The sequence below is a fragment of the Medicago sativa genome, chromosome 5 (assembly GCF_051527215.1).
Source record: "Medicago sativa cultivar Bolivia chromosome 5, Bolivia_mono, whole genome shotgun sequence".
Lineage (NCBI taxonomy): Eukaryota > Viridiplantae > Streptophyta > Magnoliopsida > Fabales > Fabaceae > Medicago > Medicago sativa.
Window position 1 is genome coordinate 3,438,285 of NC_140753.1, and position 24,089 is coordinate 3,462,373.

The 24,089-nt window shown below is 32.0% G+C and overlaps 4 protein-coding genes across 4 annotated transcripts; all 4 read right to left on the minus strand.

Moving 5' to 3' along the window:
• Positions 1-4,893: 4,893 nt before the first annotated feature.
• ISPF (isoprenoid F) lies at positions 4,894-8,746 on the minus strand. The gene is made up of 3 exons (XM_085712460.1): positions 8,277-8,746; positions 7,224-7,354; positions 4,894-5,361 (listed from the first exon to the last, which is right to left on the minus strand). The coding sequence occupies exons 1-3, from the start codon at positions 8,611-8,613 to the stop codon at positions 5,128-5,130; spliced, it is 702 nt and encodes a 233-aa protein (XP_085568586.1). The 5' UTR covers positions 8,614-8,746; the 3' UTR covers positions 4,894-5,127.
• A 1,303-nt stretch (positions 8,747-10,049) lies between these two features.
• LOC146919207 (endoglucanase-like) lies at positions 10,050-13,541 on the minus strand. The gene is made up of 8 exons (XM_085712463.1): positions 12,502-13,541; positions 12,154-12,366; positions 11,830-12,030; positions 11,521-11,598; positions 11,265-11,417; positions 11,032-11,140; positions 10,743-10,909; positions 10,050-10,661 (listed from the first exon to the last, which is right to left on the minus strand). The coding sequence occupies exons 1-8, from the start codon at positions 12,742-12,744 to the stop codon at positions 10,314-10,316; spliced, it is 1,512 nt and encodes a 503-aa protein (XP_085568589.1). The 5' UTR covers positions 12,745-13,541; the 3' UTR covers positions 10,050-10,313.
• Positions 13,542-13,567: 26 nt separating this feature from the next.
• SPO11-2 (sporulation 11-2) lies at positions 13,568-17,582 on the minus strand. The gene is made up of 11 exons (XM_085712464.1): positions 17,275-17,582; positions 17,096-17,179; positions 16,050-16,179; positions 15,823-15,960; positions 15,636-15,724; positions 15,105-15,233; positions 14,896-14,990; positions 14,663-14,725; positions 14,445-14,521; positions 14,185-14,312; positions 13,568-13,825 (listed from the first exon to the last, which is right to left on the minus strand). Exons 1-11 carry the CDS (start codon positions 17,353-17,355, stop codon positions 13,691-13,693), a joined length of 1,149 nt encoding a protein of 382 aa, XP_085568590.1. The 5' UTR covers positions 17,356-17,582; the 3' UTR covers positions 13,568-13,690.
• A 1,810-nt stretch (positions 17,583-19,392) lies between these two features.
• On the minus strand, positions 19,393-22,848 carry LOC146919209 (endoglucanase-like). The gene is made up of 8 exons (XM_085712462.1): positions 22,480-22,848; positions 21,556-21,768; positions 21,037-21,237; positions 20,876-20,953; positions 20,624-20,776; positions 20,397-20,505; positions 20,126-20,292; positions 19,393-20,024 (listed from the first exon to the last, which is right to left on the minus strand). Exons 1-8 carry the CDS (start codon positions 22,723-22,725, stop codon positions 19,683-19,685), a joined length of 1,509 nt encoding a protein of 502 aa, XP_085568588.1. The 5' UTR covers positions 22,726-22,848; the 3' UTR covers positions 19,393-19,682.
• Between the last annotated feature and the right edge of the window lie 1,241 nt (positions 22,849-24,089).

Sequence of the window (24,089 nt, forward strand, 5' to 3'; positions counted from 1 at the left end):
AGTGTTCTAATCTTGTCTCAAAAAAATCGTTCAAAAATTTAAGAGTTTAAGGATAATTAATCAAACTTTGTTTTAGCAGGGACTAAAATTATAAGTAAATTTTTTTTATAGGGACTAAAAATGCTATTAAAATTAAGTAGGGACTAAACTTACAAGGTCGTTATTTTATAGGGACTAGAAACATAATTAACCCTATAAACTATTAGTCATTTACTTATATATTATACAATTATTCAGTTAAAACACATAAATATCATGCTTGAAGAAATCATATCATTTGAAGAAATAGCGTGCTTGATTGCTTGTTGAAGAAAGATGCCTTGGTTTGGGTAACTGGGTCCAGTTGTTTTGATTAGTTAAATCACATTAACTTAAAGTATTTGTTTAATATGACATTTCATGATTTTAAACGTTTGTATTAATACGTATATGCAATATATAGTTATGAGATACTGAAAGAGAAAGTTGATTGATGCGAGTTAACCACCAAGTTGATGTGCAAGAAAGAAAAAAAATGGACATTTGCTTGTATGAATCGCAAGCTAAAACTTTGAAAGTAATATATACAAATTGATATTTAAAAAAGACATTTTTTAAGGGAATTGTGAAAAGAGAAAATGATTGTACTTAGCTTTAAGGAGGAGCAAGGAAGAGATATGTGGGCCTTCTAGTTTGATTTTTAACCAGTGATCAGTGAGGAGAAAAAAAAACTCTAAGGACATTGCCATTATAAGCATGGTTGGTTAAGTTATTAAGTCATGGATGAAATGTCTCCACCATTTGGTTCTTTCAATACAGTGTGATCCGCATGTTCCTCCCCCAATTCTTTTTAAATCATATACATATTATATTCATCTATACAATATAATATTTTGTCAAAAATTTCCAAAGTCTATACAATATCAATCAATATACAATGTCTACCTCCAATGTATCTAGCTAGATACAAATTGATGAATGTTTAATGCATTTTTATTAGCCAATTATTTTATTGACATTTTATTCTCCTAGTGGAAAGCATTTCATTTTAGGACTAGTTAACATAGCCCTCTTTCCTTCAAAGGAAAGCCCTCTATTCCCTGTTTGTTTACTGGAAGCAACATAAGGTCGAAAAAGTCAAAAACAAAAGTATATTTTAATGATACATGAAAAATGTGCTAGCGTGTGAGATGAAATTAAGTGAAGGTTAAGTGGTCCTCTAGAAAAATGAGGAGAAATTGGATCATCATGCAATCGTATGATGGAAATGGTGTGAAAGCTACACGAAGATGTTTTGGTTTTGCCTCTAGCATTGTGTACTCTTCTATTTGAGAGTATTTACCTCTTTTTTTGTTGATGAGTATTTGCTTTTTGCTCTAGTACTGAGTGTGTGCTTTCAAGGGTTAAATAATTGTTTCCTCTAAAAAAATATTGGTGAATTTTTTATTTTAGTCTCTAAAAATAAAAATGGCATGTGTTTCTTCTTTTCAAATTTTTTTGTTTAACTTTTGGTCCATAATGACAAGTTTTTGTTCATATTTATATCAATGTTATGATCATTTGTCATTATGGATAAAGTTGTGGGATCAAAAGTGCTATTAAACTACTTTTTTCTTAATATTGGAATTTTTGTTACATATTCTTATAAAAAGATACGAACGAGTATATGGTTGTTGTTCAACTAAAAATTTTCTTATTTATCTTTTACAAGAAATTTTTTAATTAGAACATTAAATTAAAGGTTAATACCTTAAATAACAAGATATGAAAATAGTCTATGTAAAAAAATTACAAATTTTCACACATGCAATTTTGAATTCTTCATATTTAAACTCTTTATATGGGAGTTATTTTCGGTCTCTTTAACCTTTTACAACGAGATAAGAGTAAGATATGAATGATAAATGATTCAAAATTACACGGGTGCATGTTTTTTACATGAGTTATTTTCAGACCTCGTCTAAATTGTATAGGTCAATTTGAGGCAATAACCCTTAAATTAAATTCAATTCAATTTAGTAAAAAAAATAGAAATTAAATTAAGAATGTTCTAATTTAATACATATATCTTGCTCCCTTTTTTCCTGACACGTTGATTTTTTTTTTTGTCTAAAATAACACAATTTATGGGAGTAAATGATCAATCACCCGTTGAAATTATAACTTCGTGCAATTATTTCCCTGAAATTTGCGAAACCTCAAAAACCTTTGATTTTGTTAAATGTCAGTCAAATTTGTCCCTCTATCTATTTTTGTTGTTTGATCTTATGGCGTGACCATTAAGTGCACACATGACAGCTATACTTTTGTTTTTTTCCATGATCTCACATTTCTTATTACTCCATATGATCTTATGTCTGGTTCTAAGATGTTCAAGTGCATATTAACACAAAGCACATCATCTCACATTTGTGTAATGGGAGAAATTCAAAGCATAGCTCATGGAACAAAGTGGAAGTTGTAACAAAAATGACGACATTATAAAAAAATGTTAAGTGACATGTATGCAAATGTGAGTGAGACCATTATAGTAACTTGATTCAGTCATAATTATCGAAGTTTCTGACTAAAATAATCAAGGGTTAAATAAGTTTTTTGTCCTTATAAATATAGCAAATTTTAATTTTAGTCCCTAAAAAATAAAATGAGATGTTTTCATCTTCACAAATTCTTTTGTGTTAGTTTTGGTTCCTAAAGGATATAATTTAGACAGCTTTTTGACATTTTTTAAACATAATATGAATATATGAAAGTTGCACATAATAAACGGACATAACATGGATACATCTTGATCATAAAAGAGTTATAATTTTGACATTCATATGAACATAAATTGGCCATTAAGGACCAAAAACAAAATAATAAATTTTGTGAGGATGAAAATATTCAATTTTATTTTGTAGGGACTAAAATCAAAAATTCACTATATTTATAAGGATGAAAAACTTATTTAACCCAATAATCAATAAACCTTTCACTTATTGAGACCATCTCAGAGGTGAGAAATACTCTGCATTTCTGGAGAATGTATTACCACAAAGGCACAAACTGAAAATGAAGAAGCAACAAAGCATACGAATCGTAATTAAATTATTGATCTACTTATTGATTTTCACTGTCACAACCATCCACACAAGCATTCTCTTCATATGATCAACTAGTTCTTGAACCTGCTCTCTTGAATGAAGGGGTGAAGGATATATACAAGCAAAATAAAATAAGTACTGGATGTATATCTTGCTAAATTGGACGATAATGTTTCCAATTATGATATTGATGTATTTAGTTAATTTGCTAAATTATGATTCAGACTTATTTTATTGTTGAACTGAAGTTGCATCAACACATTTAAGTGTCCTTCACGTAGGGGACCAATTTGTCTTTTTCTTGTAAACTTAGGGGAAGTATTTGTATATAAGTGTTAAATTTGAGGGAGGTATTCGCCAATTTCAATAACACATAAATTTTAGGAAGAACAAAAAAAGCATTTAAATATATATATATATATTAGCCATTTCCTCCCTCCATGTGTGCATTTAACGGCCACGTCATAGGGTCAAATGGCGAAAATGAACGGAGGGGCCAATTTTGACAGACGTTTAACAAAATCAAGGGGGTTTTGAGGTTTCACATATTACAAGGGGTAATTGTATGAAGTTACAATTTCAGGGGTGATTGATCATTTACTCAAATTTAAAGTTTGAAAGAAAACTTTCAATACTGAATGTATTCCTTCAAAATGTAAGTTGACATAAACATTGTTGGCCACGAACCTTCGCACATGTATAGGAACTCTACAAAAAGGAGAAGCTTTTAGTTGAAAAGGTAAATAAGATCGTGGATGATCGAAATTAATGGCGTCAATGACAGAGTGGTAATGGTATATCTGAAAACATTTTAAAGCTCATTTCAGTAACGTTAGAGAAATGGGTAAAGTATAGTATAGAGTAACTGGGTACCTTAAACAAGTGGCAAACATAACTTACATAATGAGTCCCCATAACAGCGTACAACGAGTTAACGACCTAACCATCATTTAGTTGAAAATTTGAAGGCATCCACTTAGCATATACTTCTTCACAATATGATGAATTGGAATAGCCAGTTTGAGACTGTGATTGGATCGACTAATTGATGTTTGGTAATGTGTCAGGACATGCTTGATATTGTTTCGAAACAGTTTCCACCAAGCCAGCTGCTCATTCGGACACATGGAGCTGAATTACGATCATAACTGACTTCTAGATGTTATTCCAGTGGATCTTATATCTAAGTCATGTGGACATATGTGCTTTCACAGGCCCTCAAGTTAGGCTACTTAGACTTCGCGAGCTCTAGGCCGCTACTTAGTTCATTGAGCGGAGCCATATGCCCATGGAGCATTCTGCACAAGTTTGGTAACACGTAATACTAATCATTTTTGTTCCTAGGCAACTCAACTGTGATTTTTGCGAAGCAAGAAACTGAGAGGTGCTATTCTTCGGGCCATGTTTCCTGGTTTCTCCACTTTCTGCATTCTTCTATGATTTCTCTTCCATGCTTGTGTTATTCCTCTACATTGGTGTCTTGCCTTCACTACATAATCTCTCAGCTTACCAGAACCTTCATTTATATTTTCACATATCCCCTTACTCTTACGCTCAAATTTCTTCCGTTCAGTGAATATTTTTCTCTCTTCCACTAAAATATGCCAGAGATCATTTTCCCTAATGGTTTAGTGAACCACCCAAGTATGTGGGTCAGGTTGAAGGGCAAGGTTTAGGATTGGGTCACATGAATGATTCACTCATCTCCCTAATATAATAATATTTTTCTCCCTATCATGAACACTTACTTTAAAAATAAAATTACTTTATCCACCGTTTAAACCAACACAGTGATCCCTTTTAACACCAAAATATACTGCAACTAGAATGGTAGAAAATTCTGGCATAAGCATTAAAGCAATGATCACAACAACCAAAATGGTTACAAAATTTGACATAAGCATTAAAACAATGATTAGCAGCCCGGACAATCTATAAGATTTTGTATAGACACAATGCAGTATACTAGCAGCCAATATAACATGATCTACTCAAATTTACAGTAATTTCATTAATTATTATTATTCTTTCATGCACCTCATAATATTTCCAGATTCCACTGTCATTTCTTCATTAGAAGAACAACTGTGTGAGCTGCTATACTTCTATTTTCTCCAAGGCTATCAACCTTTTCATGAGTTTTTGCCTTTATATTTACCACAGAAGCGTCAACTCCAAGCAGTGCAGATAAGTTGGCCTTGATAGCATCCTTGTGTGGGCTTAGTTTCGGCCTCTGAAGTATCAATGTTGCATCTAAATTTCCAATATCATAACCTGCCTCATGCATAAGTCTGACCTGTAATAAAATCATAACATATTATAAAATACCCTAAAAATATCAAGTATAGATACAGCGTTATCTTTAATCATAATCCTAAGAAAACACTTTCAGTAACCAAATATAATTTGTACAACCATCATACGTCAAAAGAAAATCACAGAAAATGTTGTTTAATAACTGCTAAACACATGGTAAATGCAGGGTCCAAAATTAATACAATAAAAGAGGAGTCACTGTTAGGTCACAGTTTACTTATTCAATAACTAGCAAAAAATTTAACTAAAAAAAAAAAAATAGCAAAGTTTTGTTTGGTTAAGAGACATTATCAATTACCCTGTTACACACTTGACTGATAGAGCACAATCTCACTTCTGAATACTGTTAGGTAATTTTTTCTTACTGTAATATCCTTGAACTCATTCTCTACTTTTTGGTCTGTATCAGCTTAAATTGATAGAGCTTGTTAGAATAATTACTCATTTTTCAGATGTGAATTGTATCTGAATTGTTTAAAATAGGAAGTCACACTTCACATGCTAACTGTCTGTAGAGTGAATAAAAGCTTTTTCTTCGGAAATGACATATTTGAGGTGTATCATGTGTGTATGTTGAGGTGAGTACAAGGGCTAACGGTTGTTTGGGAGATGTAAATTTGTGCCCAGTTAAATAGCTGACCTTGTGATCCTATGTATGTTAGTTTGTGACACCGGATTAAATGGGTTTGATGAACAACTTTGCAAATCAACCCATATATCTACATAAAAAAGAAAAACAATTTTTAAGTTACTTTTCAAGTGAAAATTACCGAAAAATTTTTTTACAAGGAAAAGTAAAACATGCACATTAGTAGGCAGACCGGCCTTTTGAACTCACATATGTATGCGAACTTCTTAAATATATGCCTGTTTAAATAAGGGATTATGCAAACCAATCAGTTTAAATATGGGCCTATGCTGACTGGTGCGAGCTGGCATGCATACCCGCCTCTACAGGTCTATTCGGTTCTAACTGAGGGGAATAAAAACATCTCTCTTTTTTGTTTGGTATAATACGGAGATATGAGTAATTTTAATGAAAAGAACATACAAATTTAGATTTTACACCATTTTAACATTTCGTGTGGTATTTAAGGTTAATTTAGTCTATTTATAATGTTATAGTATTATGCGAGATTTTGCTCTCCTTCCTCTCTTCTCCCGTCCCCTTTAAAAAAACTGAACACAGCTGATTCCCTTATATACATACAAGGTATATGATTGGTACATGAACAGTCTGCTTTTCTGCTCATCAAGCTAATCAGTAGCCTGTTAACTCATGTCATTATTTCCACTGTTAACCAAAGCGCTAATCTCTTCTAAGTCCTTACCCTTTTAACTCAGTAATAATTTCATGATTTCTTAAACTCGTACGTACCAAACTCGTTCAATAATAAAGTCATGTCATTTCATCCATGCACCCTAAATTAGAAGAATGAAAAATAGATGTAGCAGATGGAATGCATTTGATATCTCATTTCATTCCATCTTATTCTAACAATCCGAACAATGACAATGTCTTTCCATTCCACTGTCCCTGATTGCAAGGCATACCTTCCTATCATGCTTATACTTTAGCAACCATTTAAGTTCTAACACTGCATAATAATAACTTGAAAGCAATATGCAATGTGTCCATGAATAATTCATTGAAATGGAATTACAATTTGTGACAGAACAAACAAATCATTACGGTGAACATTTGGTAACCTATTAATATATTCCCTAAATTCAAACAACATTAGAAAAACTGAAAACACAATTACACTAAGGCCTAAATCATACTGTATTTCAATTGAGAAAATAAAGTAGAAGGAAGATATTTATGTAGAATATACTCACAGATTCATGGACAAACACCGAAGAATCACAACCCTTCCACTTAGGATCAGAATCAGGAAAAATCTGTCCTATATCAGGAAGACCTAAAGCCCCTAAAATTGCATCAACCACGCAGTGAAGCAGAACATCCCCTGTTCATATTTCATCATCATGTTCAAACTCAGAAAAAAAATGAAAAAATTGAGTAAATACTCAATTTGGTATAGAGTTGTTGGCAAGATCTTGGGCCCATTTGGATTGGCTTATTTTTTAGCTTATCCAGAACAGCTTATGAAAATAAATAAGCTTTTATGTATTATTCATAAGCTCGTCAAGATAGTTTATGAGAAAACGGCTTATGAAAATACAATTTTCGTTAGTGAGAACTTATGAATTAACATAACAACTTATTTATTTGCATAAACTATTTTTCATAAGCTAAAAAATAAGCTATGAAGCACAAACATAGACACGGACACGGGACATGACACCGATGTCGATAATAATTTTGAGAAAATGACATAATTTAGTGTAATCATATGTGCCAGTGTAGGAAGCGAAGCGTGTCCGACACCGGAACACACCTAATTTGTGGAGTGTCCGTGTTTCATAGTAAATAAGCCAATCCAAACAAATGGCCCCTAATCACAAACTTACAATGGATAGCTTATACCGTATAATTTTCAAAACACTACAAATTTAATTCACTAGTTTATCCACTATCAGCTAGCTTATCTGCTATAAGTCCATCCACTATCAACTAACTTATCCACTATCCACTACTTGCTACCAAACAGAGTCATAGTCCCTATATATTTCGAAATTACAAAAAGAGCATAGAGTGTATCTTTCGTTAATAATTTTATGGACTAAATTGACGACCAGAAAATATTCACTAACTAACTAACTAACTAACAAAAAAGACAAATTTATGTATGTTGTTGAAATCTTTATACATTGAAGAACAATTGTGACAGTGTCTCACACATTTAAGAATCAAAATGACTATTAACTCGGAGAAATGTAAAAAAGATTATAAAAATGAAAAGGGGCATGGTTAGATAGAATGAATACCATCAGAATGAGCCTCGCAACCTCTATCATGAGGTATATTAATTCCACCAATAATTAAAGGATAACCAGGTTCCAATCGATGAAGGTCAAAACCATGGCCAACCCGAAAAGGAAGAACCTTTGAAGGAGTAGCTGAGATTGGGGATTTGTCGATTTCAATTGAGGTTGTGGGTGTTGCAGCTCCTGAAGGTGAAACAAACAGTGATGGTGATGATTTGAGATGAAGGGTATGGTGTTTGAGAGGAAAAGAACAAGAGAATGGAATTGGGTGAGAAGATTTGAGGGATGCTGTGAATGGGAAGGAGTAAGAAAATGCTGTTAGAGAAGATGAAGACATGGTTGGTTGGTTGGTTGTTGAAGTTAAGGAGATTACTGTTGTGAAAAAATGGTGTGAATTTCAGTTTTCAGACACTATATTTGAGCGGCACAGAATTGGTATATTCTGTTAATCTTTTGTGTACACTGAATTTGTATTTTAGTCAAGAGTAATGATATTTTGACATACAACTTTGTTGACAACCTTGTTTTTCTCACTTCTTATTGGTCAAAAACAATGGAGAGAGAAAAAGGAAGAGAGAGGATAACAACATCATGTGAGTATGAGAGAGAAAGTTGTCCAAAAGTTGTCAAAAAGTGGTTATCAAAATATCATTTCTCTTTAGTCAAAGGTTTAAATTTAAATCATACATCTACCAAAAAATATTATATATTTAAATCATCCACAATAAATGTTTTTAATGGATACCCAATTTCCTTTCTTTATACATTTAACTTGTGGTTAATTAAATCTAAAATTATGTTTAATTCAGTTAAATACATGATTAGTTTAGAACATGTTGAAAATAATTACGAAGTTGAATTAACAACAATTTTTATTATGAATTGGATTAATCATTTTATATTGTTGATAGATAAAATGATAAGAGTCATTGGAAAATCACACATATGATAAAATCATTTTATATTGTTAATTTTTGTCAGTTGAATGAGTACTAATAATCATTTACTCGATTGAATTAATTACATTTTTTAACAGAATTAAGCATTGCAGGTGTAGATTCAATGATCTGATACGAAAAATGGGACCAAGCCCTACATCCATCCAAGACCAAACTCACAATAAGGGCAGAAAATACGATAGGTTGAATTAGGTTTTGTAAGATTTAAGTTTGACTTAGTCCCAAAAAGTTTAGATTTGAGTCTAACTTTTTTGAAAGTCTAGGATGATTTGTTAACCAACTTAATTTTTTTTTAAGAACATGTTTTAACAAGTAATTTGACAAATGTTTCAACATCTTATTTATTTATTTATTTATTCTTTATCTCTTTTTTTATCTCATCGCTAACATATCACATCTATCACATCACATTTTCTATTTCTCTCTCATTATATTTTTTTTTAGAGATTCTCTCATTATATTGTTGGGGGGTTTGGGTGTTCATCACATATTTTTCAAATGGATTATAGCAAACTTAATCATACATACATAGTCCGGATGATTAGAAATACATTGTCAAAAGTTCAACTTCAGGTCTTTAAATGTTTGAATTTTTATGTACAATGTTGGCAATGGGATTTTAACCTAAGATCATATACATGCAACGCAAATCTCGTATCACTCTAACAATTCTAGTGGCTTAAATATTTTATTTTTCTTTTCAAAAGTCTCATTAAAGACTTATTTTATTTAAGTTTATAAATTTCAAAATTAATTAATCTTTGCAATAATCAGTATCCAGATTCCCTTTTCCACAAGTAAACATATGAGCTCATTGATAAAAGAACACGACTCCTGTGATTTCATTTTATAAGAGCATGTAATAACAACTCAGAATAGAAGTGAGATTTTAACTTATAATAACGACAATAATAAAGTCCTTTGAAGTATGAACTTAACGTTCCTTACAAATTATTTAACTAGTTCGCTTGTAATAACTTCAGACGTAAGACTTTCTTAACATATATATGGAGGAGATAAATTATTAGCAATCAGCTATGAAGTACTAATCAGTTTCCTTAGCCTTGGCATGACCAATTCAAGAAAATCGAAGAGTCTCGGTTTTAGTTTCACCAAGCAAAGCTGCAACAGAACCAACAAAAGCAGCATTCATATAGGTGGTAGGTTCTGCATGAGAGTAATCAGATCTTGCATCATTGTATTGGTCATTAGAATTTGGTCCTCCAACAATAGCACCCACATGAATATTAGGATTTGCATTAGATGAAGAGAAATAGTTCTGGCCATCATTGCACCCCACTTTGGCAGGTTGAGATATGATTGAAGGGATGGAAGAACCTCTGTGATGTAATTGTTTTGGATATTTACTCCCATATCCCACCATATATGACATCTTCATGGGATTGTTTCCTAATATGTAGTCCACCTATGTAATGTCACATTCAAGTTTTAGTTATGCACCAATGAGTTTGATATTTTAGAAGCAAAACCAGATTAGTATATATACCTGTGATTTTGCAAAGGCTCTAATTTCAGAGGGGGAGAAATGGGCAGAGCCACACTGAATTCCATCAATATGATTTTTATTTAAGATTTTGGAGAAAATGAATAGCACCATGGTTGATGTTGTGGTATATTGCAAATTACTACTATCTCTAATATACAGAAGCCCACCTGAGTTAACAAAAAATAATACACTAATTGAGCTCATTCCACCATTGATTGAAATAAGATTGACTGTATGTTATATGTATTATTAATCATTAAAGGTAACTTATATATATATACATATATACCAGGAGTTGTTTTAATCTGTAGAGAGCTACTTCCTGGCATCAATGCACATATAAACGATTCGGCATCAGTCTTAATCTTGGCTAACTCCTTCTTCCCGCCATAGAATTCCTTGAGAAAGAAGAAAGAAAAACAATTAGAATTAATGAGTTAATTTTTCCTTTTGAACTAATGTTTACTAAAGAATACAGTTTTGTTATATGGTAGTTAATGGTTTAACTATAAATATAAGTACCTGTGTTAGTAATGTTTGAGCTCCAACAAATTTGTTATCCCAGCTGAATTCAGACACTGCTTGACTCCAACCTTGGTTACTTGTGATGTACGTCAAGTACTTGCTTTCCCCACTAGCCTTGTATAGCCAAGAAGCAGCCCATAATAGTTCATCCTTTTCATACACAATTTAAAATAACAACCATAAATGAATGATCTATGAAAAAATAATTATTAGTCTTTAAATGTTTTATTTTTTACAAGAGGTAATTTCTTACCTGATAACCAGAGTACGAGCAGTAAAATGGGCAAGAACCCGAGTAAGAACCTCTATATTTGTCAGCAAAATCAAACAACTGCAAAACATATTTAATTATTAGTAAATTTTGTTAAATTAAATACATAAAAACTCTAATGCAAATTTCACTTGTTTCTTAAGTTTAATTATATTTTTTTTTTTTGAATGGCCTTAAGTTTAATTATATAAAATCAAAATGGAAATATCAGCTCTTGATCAATGGATTATAGAGCCAATTGATCATCATGATTCATGAATGAGAATAAAACATGTTCCTTGAATTGCTTACAGATTTTGACTGGCTTAATAGCTTGGATGAATAATTGATATCTGTTTTCTTAAAGACAATTGAAGCAGCAGAAAGAGCGGCAGCTGCCTCAGCTGCAGCCTCAGTTCCAGGGGAATTCGAATCAATCTTGTAAGTTGTTCTTGGTGTATCCATGTCTTCTGGACGCTCCCAACAATTATGATCTGCGTTTCCATCTCCCACCTAGCAATCACAACGATATTTGATTATAAAACTTATCAACATGCAACACAACTCACACACACATTATGTATACATTATATTATCTAAAATGTATACATTATCATAGGATATATAGAATTAGACCTGTGTAAAGAGCGTGGTTGGCGAAGTGTGAGCTTTAAGTATGAAATCTGCACCCCAACGAATAGCACTGCGGAGATAATCAAGCTGGTTCACCGAAGAAATCTCACTTTCATATTCAACAGCAGTCCAACTCAACAAGCTCACCGTAAAAGACATCGGCCATCCAAACTTCACATTATCACCCGCGTCGTAGTATCCTCCAACCAAATCCACCTGTCAATGACACATGATTGTTCATAAAGAATTCATATAAAAAAACACACATATATAGAGCATTGTATAAAGTTATATTGAGCCTAGTGCAAAATTGTGGTTAAATTTTAGGTCATGTCGTGTATATTTGTATACATTTTGAGTCTTGCCATCAGAGAGAGCTGAGTCTCCCCTCCACTTCACTCTTTGGTCCTTAGGCAACTTCCCTGAGCGTTGTCCTTCAAAAAACATGATGGCTTTGTCAAGAGCATCTGCATAGTCATAATTAGCTGAGGAATTTGTATTAATGAATTCATCATCCATTATGGCTAATAATCCATTCCATTTACCCATGACAAATAACAAGATCAAACTATTGATCAACAAACTGCACCCCATGATGGTTCTATTAAGTTTCTAACTCTGCATGATTTTCAACTAAACTTTCTGGTATTTATAGTAGAAAAAAATATGTCAGTTGCCTAACTATGCCTAACTACCATTACCTCAAATAGGATAGGAATGTACAAAGTAGTGAATGTGTATGAGAAAGATTATAAAATATGGAATGGGGGGTAACTTGACGTGAATATATAACAATTAAAGTCATAGTAAATGAGTCATGGAGATGGTATACTTATATATTAATCACGAAGAAATGAACAATAGCCATTCCCCTTGAACGTCACATGTGTGTATATTGTTTTACGTGCTAGTGATGGTTTGTACTACTATGATTAACTTCCTTTTTCTATGAATATCAACTTTTTATTCAGAAAAGTGTTGCAATAGATTTTGATATTTAATAGTCATTGTTGGGTCCTGTACTTGTTGTTTTAAGATTGTTATGCACACTAGAAAACTAACAAATTTTATTATTTTTTATACAAGTATTTGTCGTTTTCTCCATAATTCCTTCATATTTTCCTCAGTGCAATAAGTAGTTGAGATTAATTTTGATACTCTCAATCAATCACAATTCACACTTTATATGATTTTTTACGTAAACATAGTTAAAGCCAAATTTCTATTGCAATCCAATAGTTGTGATCAACCGGCAGTTTGAAAAATATTTACAATGTCAATGTATATGAATTAAATCCTAAATAGTTAACTGTATTATTAACAAAGTAATAGCTAATTTTATATCGAACTTTAAAAATGATAAATACATATATAATATAAACAAAATTCTTCAATAAAAACGACAGTTAAAAGGTAGTACGAAATTAGTTTTGAATTCCTTAATATGTGTTTTTGACCCGTGTTAGCAAGACCCGGTTTTTTTTATACAACATTGGCTTCTTATTTTGTAGTAACTATACTATTGTTTATTGAGTACAAGTTATATATAATCGGACTGTACAATTTTCTTAGCTATGTACTTCCCCAAATAATCATATCCATGAAAGTATAGGGCTTCAATTTCAGCTCTCCTGCCGCTCTCAACCATCAAAGTGACCTCTTCCTTGTAATTCTCCTGTTAAGAACCATTTAGTTAATTTATGAGTTGAAGAAAATATTCAGAAAGCATAAGAGATGCACATTACTTTTTACATATGATTCTTTTATGGACTGGTTCTTGTGCAGGACCAATATTATAGATACACAATTCTTGTGCAAACTTGTTTCTTGTCTAAGCATCTAATTTAAGAATGCATAACTCATGTAGAATCTAGCATAAGGTATAAAATCATAACCAACAGATATTAAGCCAATATGGTTCATTGAAACAGCATAATATGTTACTGAAAGTGACAAGTGAAAATAACTAATCAGGCCTGAAGATTGAAGAATGAGGATAGTAAGGGCTGCATTCAGAGGTTTTGAATGGTTTACCGGTAAGATTCTCGAGGTCATCAAGCTTTGAGAAATTTGTAGGTCCTTTGTCTTCAATGGAACGAAAGATTGATCAGGCAGCATGGGTAGATCATGCCCCCGTAGTCCTAACCACTTGACATTGCAAGCTAGATAATGCAAATAAAAAATTCCTCAAGGTTAAGTTTCATTCAAGCATATTAATTTGGTGCTTTATTCCAACATATTAGAGCTTGTGAGAGTGCTTTGTGATATAAATTATAATGATCTTGTAAGATTACCGTATCTGTATGACTCTAGGCCCATTCCTACACTTCCAAATTTGAAGGTGCATAGTATAGCTAATCCAGCTGGATTCCTGTACATGATGAAGTTTAAATGTGAGAAGTTAAGATCCAAATTATGAAGATTTTTAACAAGATTGGAAAAAGTAGTGTTTTTTTTCTATATTAAATTACAGAATAAAGTTGTAATTCAGAACAAAGGCAAGCTACCGTACCAATCCACCAAAGCTAAAATTGGCAAGTCTGGAAATGCTCGACTGATTCGATGAAGAAGAAATCTGCATTTAGATTTCAGTTTTAGACATTAAAGCACCCATCAGAAGGGTAATAATGCGATATCTGATATGGTATATCATCAAATGTGATGAGAGAAGAACTTCTAAAAGCTTCACATCAGAATTTTATGTTATTTAATTCTGTTACTGCAGACTAGTCGTGTGCAGAGTACCTTGTGGCAATATCTGGGTAACCTTTAGCTGTGATAAGAATGCTTGGAATTTGATTAAAAAACCTATCTTCAGCAAGTCGTTGAAATATTGCATGCTAAACATAAGCAAAGGTTATCAAAACGTATCTTTCTTTGTTAGGCAAAATGTGGAACATTTCAAATTAGCATGATGTAATTGGCCACTGAAATATCACTTCAAACAAACTCACCTTTTCCACAATTATAATGTAACGTGCATCTGCATTTAGAATCAATTTATCTAACAAATTCAAGTCACCAGAAATTGCATGTCCAGAAGATCCACACACAGAGCAATCAACAGCCTCTTTGCCCGGTTCCTAGACATGAAAAATTGGAAGCTCAGCAGTGATACAGAATACGTCTCTACAATCTACTGAACTCCATATAAAAAGACTTGTTTAGATAAACAATTTAATTAAGCGCTTATACCCTAAGCGTTTATCATATAAGTGCTTATGTATAAGCTATTTCTCGAACAAAAGTCAAAAGATAAAATAAAATTATTCTGTTTTCATATAAGCTATAAGCTGTTTTCATAAACTATCATAAAAAGCTTATGGAAATAAACTTAAAACAGCTTATGGACATGTCATAAGCTACTTCCATAAGGAATCTAAAAAAATGTTACAAGTGTTTATACCGTAGATTAACTCTAATAAGCTGATCCAAAGATGTCCCAAGAGATTTCAATATCCTAGAATGAAGGCTTCACAAAATACCTGCAAAATCAGACGTCCAGCAATGAGTCCTCGGCTAGATGCCATGATTCCAAGACTGTATCTGCTGCACCGAAGCAACGCTACAAGATCTGTTTGGCGCATATTAAAATTCAGTTTTTCAAAAACACCAAGACATAAAATCATACTTAAAAACAAGAAAGACAGTGATTAACTGATTATAGATAACCTTGGATTGTCCTATTGACGTCCTTTTGAGAAGGGAACAGATGTTGTGAATCACACAGCAGCTTGTAGAAGAGTTCCCTCTGTGTGACACGCTTTTCCTGAAGCAATATCTGATAGCACATTTCCATCACCTTCCACACTACATGTGAGAAATTTCCAACTCAGAAACACAAAAATTATTGGTAGAATAAATAAGAAAAAAAAAACAATGTTTATAGTTTTTATTACCCCTAACAAAGGCTTTTGCTGCATTAGGTCTCATAAGAGACCTTGTAGATACGGAATCTGAGAGAAAAACATATGATAATTCGGTCAACAGGCCATGATTCACTCGACTGTTGCTCGATTTTCTTTGAATCTGTTCATTTTTTAGGAGTAATAAGCTACAATCAGGAATGTGTGTATGTGGATAGAAAAACAAGCCAAAAAAAAAATTAAGGTGAAATAAATCAAAATCAAAATGCTACTTACAAATTTCAAACTCTTTATTAGAACTTATAAACCTCAAAGTCTAAAATGGTGAATTATCAAATCATTACAATTGGCTTTTGCTGCATTAGGTCTCACAAGAGACCAGTGTGTTTGGATTGAATTATGCGAGCTTATCTACTGGCGTAAGCGCTTGTGAGACTGTTTGGAAGAACATATGAAAACAACTTATGACATTTACATAAGTTGTTTTTAGCTTATTTTCATTAGCGCTCCATGATAGCTTATGAAAACAACTTATAGCTAATACGAAAAACAATTTAACTTTGTTTTATATCTTGTTATAGAAATAGTTTATAGCGATACATAAGCACTTATCATGATAAGTACTTAAGCTATAAGCTGCTAACTAAGTTGTTTATCCAATTTTCTGTCTCATTGGAGAGAAAAACATATGATAATCTGGTCAACAAGCCATGGTTCACTCGACTGCTGCTCAATTTTCCATGAATCTGTTCAGTTTTTCAAGAGTAATAAGCCACAATCAGGAACTCGAGCGAGTGTGTTGATAGCAAAACAAAGCAGTGAAAACTAACGTGAAATAATTAAAAAAGAAAACGCGCCATTCAAAAAAAAAAAAAATTAAAAAAGAAAACGCTACTTTCAAATTCAAAAAATCCAAACCGATTAGAACTTATTAACCTAGAGTAAATTCGAAAATCAAAAAGAAAATACTAGATGCAAATTCAAAAATCAAAACCGTTAATTAGAACTAATTAACTTAAAACCGTAAAATCAGCGAATTATTACAATCGAATCTATGAATAAGGAAATAATGAAAATACCAGAGGCAAATCTGAGATAGCAGGGTTTGATGCATTCAATATTTTGAGGAAACTGAGAACTGAAACTTCAATTCTTGCTCGAACCTGCATGAATCGAAATGAAATTGAAGCTTATTAAAAGAGAAACTAGAAAGAGGATTGAATTGATGATGAAAGTGTGAAAGAGTGTTTGATATTACCTGAGAAGGAGGAACGATATCGGCGTAGCAAAGCTCTTGATCGGTGAAAAACTTTAGCGACGAATTTCGGAGATCTTCCATTAGAGAGAGGGAAATGAAATTGTTTTTCGAAATTTTGATTACACTGTGATTTGGCGCGCAAATCTGAAGAGTGTGATCGTTTTCTGGTGAAATATAACTGCATGTCGTTTAGCGGTATACATAAACGACAGTCGTTTTGTTTCTGTAAAAAAAAAAAAAAACGTTTATTGTTTTGTTTTCAAGGTGCATTTGAGATTTTCACATAACTATCTCACTTTCATTCCCATGTTTTATTTTCTTCCAAGTTTAAACTTTTATCCTAAAAAAAAATGAATTTTTTATCCTCAAATATATTCATTCATCTATTTAAAGAAAAATCACAATAGAATTTGGTGCATCAAGTGATTGTACGCACTACGTGATCGTTCGATCATCATCATATGATTTAGATCTCAAGAAGATTTTCATTTTCTTTAAAATTAGAAATTATCGAGCTTGAAATTTGAACCGTCCAATCACAATTGGACGGTCGTGTAATCACAAATGAATGCGTGCACTCGTTGACTGCAGCAAATCCAACAAATCTCAATCTTAAGAAATTAGGAATTTGGCAAGAAAAACAAAACATGGAGAAAAGTATCGAATGTGATGCATTCGCTTATTAACGTGCGGTTGTACTACAAATCAATTTCCTTTTTCTTAGATATCCTACACGAACACTTGACTTGACATTTACTAATTTATCAAACAATGAAAACAACATCACATTCTATTAAAAACTTGAGTCTCACATTGAAAATAAATAAGATCTAAGAAAAATTTATATAATCACATTCTATTCAAAACAACATCACATTTACATGTTTAAGATAAGGTGGCGCTTCACATGTTAATTCAAATAAGTGGGTCACACTGCACAAATCAATTCTTATGCACAATGGGGTGATTTAAGCTCAATTTACCACCTACTCCTTTAGTTACTTTTTAAATGCCGTTTTATCGGAAATTTTTTATTCATTTTTATTTGTCATTTTTCAGATTTTAAAGTAGTATTAAATTTTGTTTTACCAAAATTGTCCCTGCTTATTTATTGCAGAGAGACAAATAATTGAGTTAAGAAGATAAATAGTTATGGGTAATATAGGAAAGCTACGAAATTGTTTGTGAAAAGTAGCAAAAATTAACGGTTTCATTAGTTTGTGTAAGCAAACTTAAAACGATAGTGTTGGGTGCTCTATCAAATCGCATATATCAGGTCATCTATCACATAATTCATACAACACAAAACCTAATAATGTTGGGTGGGAGAAGTGTATTAGAAAAAACTTAAATATCACCTTGAAAAGGATAGTGCATTAAAAGAGTTTGTTGAAGAATATCACTCATTCTTAAAAGTGATTTTTTGGGTAAGTCATTAGAATTTCTTTGTAGCTTACGAGTGGATAATTGAACCCTCCCTTTACATTATGAGAAAGATCCTTATATTCCTTGTTATTTTTAGTTGTGGAGTATCGTGTTGGTATGATTGCGGTTCTTTATCTTTTTCTTGCCAAACTAGTTTATGACTGATGTTAACCCTCTATTATGGGTTGTTGGACTTTTGTTTTGATCCTTTCTTTGTCCGTACTTGTCTTTTTTGTTTCTTTTTCTTGTTATGTTATAGTGGGATTTGAGTATCCCTTCCTTGTACTCATTTTTCAATTTTATTATATTCAATTTATCAAGTCAGTGTTAGAGTTGTTAATTTTAGTCCAACCAGCAGATAGACCTGTGTTTTAGAATAGACTATACTCCTTAATTAGAGCCTAATTGGCTTGGTCTGTTTGGCTCAATTGGGTCAGGTTGAGTCGAACAACTTCTATATATATTTTGACCCCTAAAATAAAGTTAGAATAAACTGTCCCATGGTTGAGTTTTATGTTAGGTCTGTATTGCACAAGCTCATGATACTTGATAGAGGAAAACGGCCGGTATGATTTGATTATATATAGTAACAAGCAATAACATCTCAAAGAAGTTGCATTTTAATTGCGGATCATGCTAACTTGTCTTCTAAGATACGTGTTAACAAACTCACAAATAGTAGTAATATTATGCTTGCAAAAAAAATTAATTTTTTAAAAATATAATGTACAATTTCAAATACAAAGCTATATTTTTTTTACATTAAACAAATATTCTAAGGCCATATATTAGCATTTTCCTATAATTTATAATAAAGACTACATTACAATCTTTTGAAGTATGAACCTTATGTTCCTAACAAATTATTTTAGTACTTCACTTGTAATAATTTTACACATGACATTTTCTTAACATGGATAATTAGCATCAATTATGCAGTACTATTCAATTTCCTTAGCCTTCACATAATCAACTTTGAAAAACTACATAGTCCCGGTTTTAATTTCGGCAATCAAAGCTGCAACAGAACCTATGAACGCAGCATTCATATAAGTGGTAGGTTCAGAATTAGAGTAATCAGATCTTGCATCATTAAATTGGTCATTAAAATCAGGTCCTCCAACAATAGCACCCACATGAATATTAGGATTAGGATTAGAGGAATAGAAATAATCTGTGTAACCATCATTGCAATCCACTTTAGCTGGGTGAACTTTGATTGAAGGAATGGAAGAACCTCTGTGATGTAATTGCTTTGGATATTTACTTCCATATCCCACCATGTATGACATCTTCATGGGATTGTTACCTAGTATGTAGTCCACCTATGTTATGTACGCATTCAATTTTTAGTTATAATAATTATGAAGCAAAATAAAGAAATGGGCTTAATGTCTTAGAGTCAATTAAATTAGTGTGCAAATACCTGTGATTTTGCAAAGGCTCTGATTTCAGAGGATGTGAAATTGGTAGAGCCACAATGGATTCCATCAATATGATTTTTATTTAGGATTTTGGAGAAAATGAATAGTACCATGGTTGAGGTTGTGGTGTATTGCAAATTACTACTATCTCTAGTATACAAAAGTCCACCTGAGTTAACAATATAGCAAATACTAATTCAGCTCATTTCATCAATAATGAATTAATGTTGATTGAAATAAGATAGACTATTTATATTATATTTGTAGTGTTACCAGGAGTTGTTTTAATCTGTAGAGAGTAACTTCCTGGCATCAATGCACATATAAATGATTCACCATCACTATGAATCTTGGCTAAGTCCTTCTTCCCACCATAGAATTCCTAGTAAAAAAAAAAAAAAGTAACGTTAATGAGTTAATTCTCTCTTGGAACTAATGTTTACTAAAAATATATCAGATTGTTACTATATGGTATAGTTAACGTCATTAAATATAAAGACCTGTGTTAGTAATGTTTGAACTCCAACAAATTTGTTGTCCCAGCTGAACTCAGACGCTGCCTGATTCCAACCTTGGTTATCTGTGATGTACTTCAAGTACTTGCTTTCTCCACTGGCCTTGTATAACCAAGCAGCAGCCCATAACAGTTCATCCTTTCGGTACAAAATTCAAAAATCACAACCATAAATGAATGATACTAAGAAATTATTAGTTTGTAAATATTCTCTTTTCCACAAGCTGTAATTTCTTACTTGGTAACCAGAGTACGAGCAGTAGAATGGACAAGAACCCGTGTAGGTGCCTCTATACTTGTCAGCAAAATCAAACAACTACAAAACATATGTTATTACTATTAAATGTTTGTTTAACTAATTGATCAATTAATAAACTATATGATACTTGAATTGCTCACAGATTTTGAAAGTCTTAACAACTTCGACGAATATTGAGTGTCTTTTTTCTTAAAGACAATTGAAGCAGCTGAAAGTGCAGCAGCAGCCTCAGCTGCAGCCTCAGTTCCAGGGGAATTAGCATCAATCTTGTAAAGTGTTCTTGGAGTATCCATGTCTTCCGGACGCTCCCAACATTGATGATCTGCGTTTCCTTCTCCAACCTAGCAATCACAACAATTCTTATTAATTACAAACCAAATATTTAACCTGCAACACAAGGCATATGTACACACATCTACATGTTTCATTCACTGATAAGTACTTTGTCATGATATATAGGGTAAGTTTGGACTGACTTATTTGAGCTTCTCTGCTAACATAAGCACTGAGAGACTGTTAATAACTTTTGGAAAAAAAACTTATGACATGTTCATAAGCTGTTTTCGGCTTATTTTCATAGACTCTCCAAGATAGCTTGTGAAAATAGCTTATAAGTTGTGAATTAAGTTATTTATCCGTAAAGGGCCATAGAAACATGCCTGTGTGAAGAGCGTGGTTGGAGAAGTGTGAGATTGAAGTATGAAATTTGTACCCCAACGAATAGCACGGCGGAGATAATCAATCTGGTTAACTGAAGAAATCTCACTTTCATATTCAACAGCAGCCCAACTCAATAAGCTGACTGTAAATGACATTGGCCATCCAAACTTGACATTATCACCAGCATCATAGTATCCTCCAACCAGATTCACCTGCCAAAGATATATAATACACATGATCAGTCATAGGTAAAGTAATTAAGGATTTATTTTCCGATCATAATATTTTTTTTACTTTAATTAGTCATAATCATGGCAGATTGAGAGAGGGGCACTGAGGGGTTGGTCACCTCCCTCTCATGCAATAACATTCAAGCACATATATAGTTGAAGACTATTATATACAATTATGAAGTTTAATTTATATACAATGTTTGGTCAAACAAAATATTATATACAATGTTAGTATAAATATTTTTTAGACTGCAAATCAATCATATGACCATCAAATTATTAAAAACATTTTATTTTAGCTATAAATTTCTATAGTTACACATATGAGTGGTTTTGGTTTGTTGATAGTGTATGAAAATTAATTTCAATCATATATTATATAACTTTTTTGTAAAAATTAATAGTTGTAGTTTTATTCTTGTAAAAAAAATAAAATAATCCCCCTTTTGATAGATTTCTTGATCACTACTTCTAAAGTCACACATGAATAAATTCAGTAATTAATAATACACATATATATTGCTTTTTATATAGTCATATTGTGCCCCTCATGCATTAAAAACTTAACTCAATTAATCCCATATTCTAATCTCACTATAATAATAGATAGATAAAAAAATTGTAAATTAAATTGTATCTTACGTCACTTTTCTTTTTTTATAAATAATGTCACGTCACTTGTATATGTACATTTTGAGTTTTGCCATCAGAGAGAGCTGAGTCTCCCCTCCACTTCACTCTTTGGTCTTTAGGCAATTTCCCTGAGCGTTGTCCTTCAAAAAACAAGATGGCTTTGCCAAGAGCATCTGCATAGTTGTAACTAGATGAGGAACTTTTACTAATTAATTCCTCATCCATTATGGCTAATAGACCATTATTCTTACTACTCATGGCAAACCACAAGATCAAACCACTTATCAACAAATAGAACCCCATGATGCCCCTCTTAAGCCCTAAGTACTCTACTTGATATATATTCAGCTAAACATGCTTGTATTTATAAGGGGAGAAACTATAGACGTTTCCTAACCACCTCTACTTAAGTATCAATTCCAATATGATAGGAATTTACAAAAGTAGATATGTATAAGAAAGATTTATGAATTGTGTGGAATGGGAGAGAACTTTACGTGTACTAGTCATTATGGCACTATATGCATATTTAACAATTAAAGTCGGAATAAACGAGTCATGAAGATGACATATCCATTAATCATGAAGACATTATTAATACTCCCTTTAACTTCATATAGTTTACGTGTTTTTTTTCTAGAGGAGTTTACGTGTTAGAGATGCTTGCCGACTACTATAATATGTTAGCTGATGCCATATTAATAATAAGTGTTAACATTTAATTGAACGAACAAATTTTTAGTGCTAATATCGCTTCCTTTTGCCCCATATGTCATCTTCTTATCGCATTTTAATAATAAACTATAATATAATTGGGAAACAAAAAATGACAGCTATGGAGATTGACCATATACTAGCAACCATTGTGCCATTAGGGCTTTGTTCGAGAGTTTGGAGAGGAAAGGAAGGAGAGGCAAAGGATTGAAAATATAAGGAAAAATTGTAAAATCTTTCATATTTTTTGAAAGAGTAATTTTTTAGAGAATGATAAATTAATGCTTATGATTAATATATTTTTAATTGTAAGAATAATATAACTACATAGATTAAATTTAAAGAATTTATAAATTTAAAGAATTTATGTAAACCCTCCAAATCTCAAATCATCTCCAATACAATTTTCTAGTTCTCTCAAATGAGGAAGATTTTGTATTACGAAAAAAAATGAACCCCAAAACCTCCCCCTCTCAATGTCATCTATTTCTTCCATTTGCTCTTTATTTATTTATTTCCAAACCCCTCATTTCTCCTCCTAAATAGTATATACAATTGATAACATTTGAAGAAACTTGTAATATATAAAGATAAAACACTCTTGACATCATATTCATATATCATATATATTATCTCCTAAAAAGAATAAATTTTGGAGGGTACCATCCATGGCACATCTCCACACAAGAGAAGGTCTGCCGCCAACTTTTTTTTGTTACTTGAGAAGAATTATTGGTAATTTATCAAACACAATAAAAATCAGCAACGTAAATTAATTTGTAAGTGGTGTAAAATTTAGTTTGTTGATATCACTTATAAATGGTTTTTTCTAGATTACCCTCTCCAAATTAGTGGGTAAATACCCTCTGCTGACGTGGACCAATTAAAATGAACAATATGAACTACATTAAATAAAGTCAAACATATAATTACATTTTACATATTTTGAATAT

What these genes read in the sequence shown, in the direction of transcription:
- ISPF (XM_085712460.1), bottom strand. Translation starts at nt 8,613, where the DNA reads ATGTCTTCATCTTCTCTAACAGCATTTTCTTACTCCTTCCCATTCACA. An exon ending in TTGCGAGGCTCATTCTGATG is followed by an intron (nt 7,355 to 8,276) that starts GTATTCATTCTA and finishes AAATATGAACAG; the next exon opens with GGGATGTTCTGCTTCACTGC. An exon ending in CGGTGTTTGTCCATGAATCT is followed by an intron (nt 5,362 to 7,223) that starts GTGAGTATATTC and finishes ATTTTATTACAG; the next exon opens with GTCAGACTTATGCATGAGGC.
- LOC146919207 (XM_085712463.1), bottom strand. Translation starts at nt 12,744, where the DNA reads ATGGGGTGCAGTTTGTTGATCAATAGTTTGATCTTGTTATTTGTCATG. An exon ending in CAACCACGCTCTTTACACAG is followed by an intron (nt 12,031 to 12,153) that starts GTCTAATTCTAT and finishes TGTGATTGCTAG; the next exon opens with GTGGGAGATGGAAACGCAGA. An exon ending in GAGCCTTTGCAAAATCACAG is followed by an intron (nt 10,662 to 10,742) that starts GTATATATACTA and finishes GACATTACATAG; the next exon opens with GTGGACTACATATTAGGAAA.
- SPO11-2 (XM_085712464.1), bottom strand. Translation starts at nt 17,355, where the DNA reads ATGGAAGATCTCCGAAATTCGTCGCTAAAGTTTTTCACCGATCAAGAG. An exon ending in ATATCGTTCCTCCTTCTCAG is followed by an intron (nt 17,180 to 17,274) that starts GTAATATCAAAC and finishes CGATTCATGCAG; the next exon opens with GTTCGAGCAAGAATTGAAGT. An exon ending in TGACCTCGAGAATCTTACCG is followed by an intron (nt 13,826 to 14,184) that starts GTAAACCATTCA and finishes GGTTCTTAACAG; the next exon opens with GAGAATTACAAGGAAGAGGT.
- LOC146919209 (XM_085712462.1), bottom strand. Translation starts at nt 22,725, where the DNA reads ATGGGGTTCTATTTGTTGATAAGTGGTTTGATCTTGTGGTTTGCCATG. An exon ending in GCTCGTACTCTGGTTACCAA is followed by an intron (nt 20,777 to 20,875) that starts GTAAGAAATTAC and finishes TTGTACCGAAAG; the next exon opens with GATGAACTGTTATGGGCTGC. An exon ending in TTCAAACATTACTAACACAG is followed by an intron (nt 20,506 to 20,623) that starts GTCTTTATATTT and finishes TTTTTTTACTAG; the next exon opens with GAATTCTATGGTGGGAAGAA.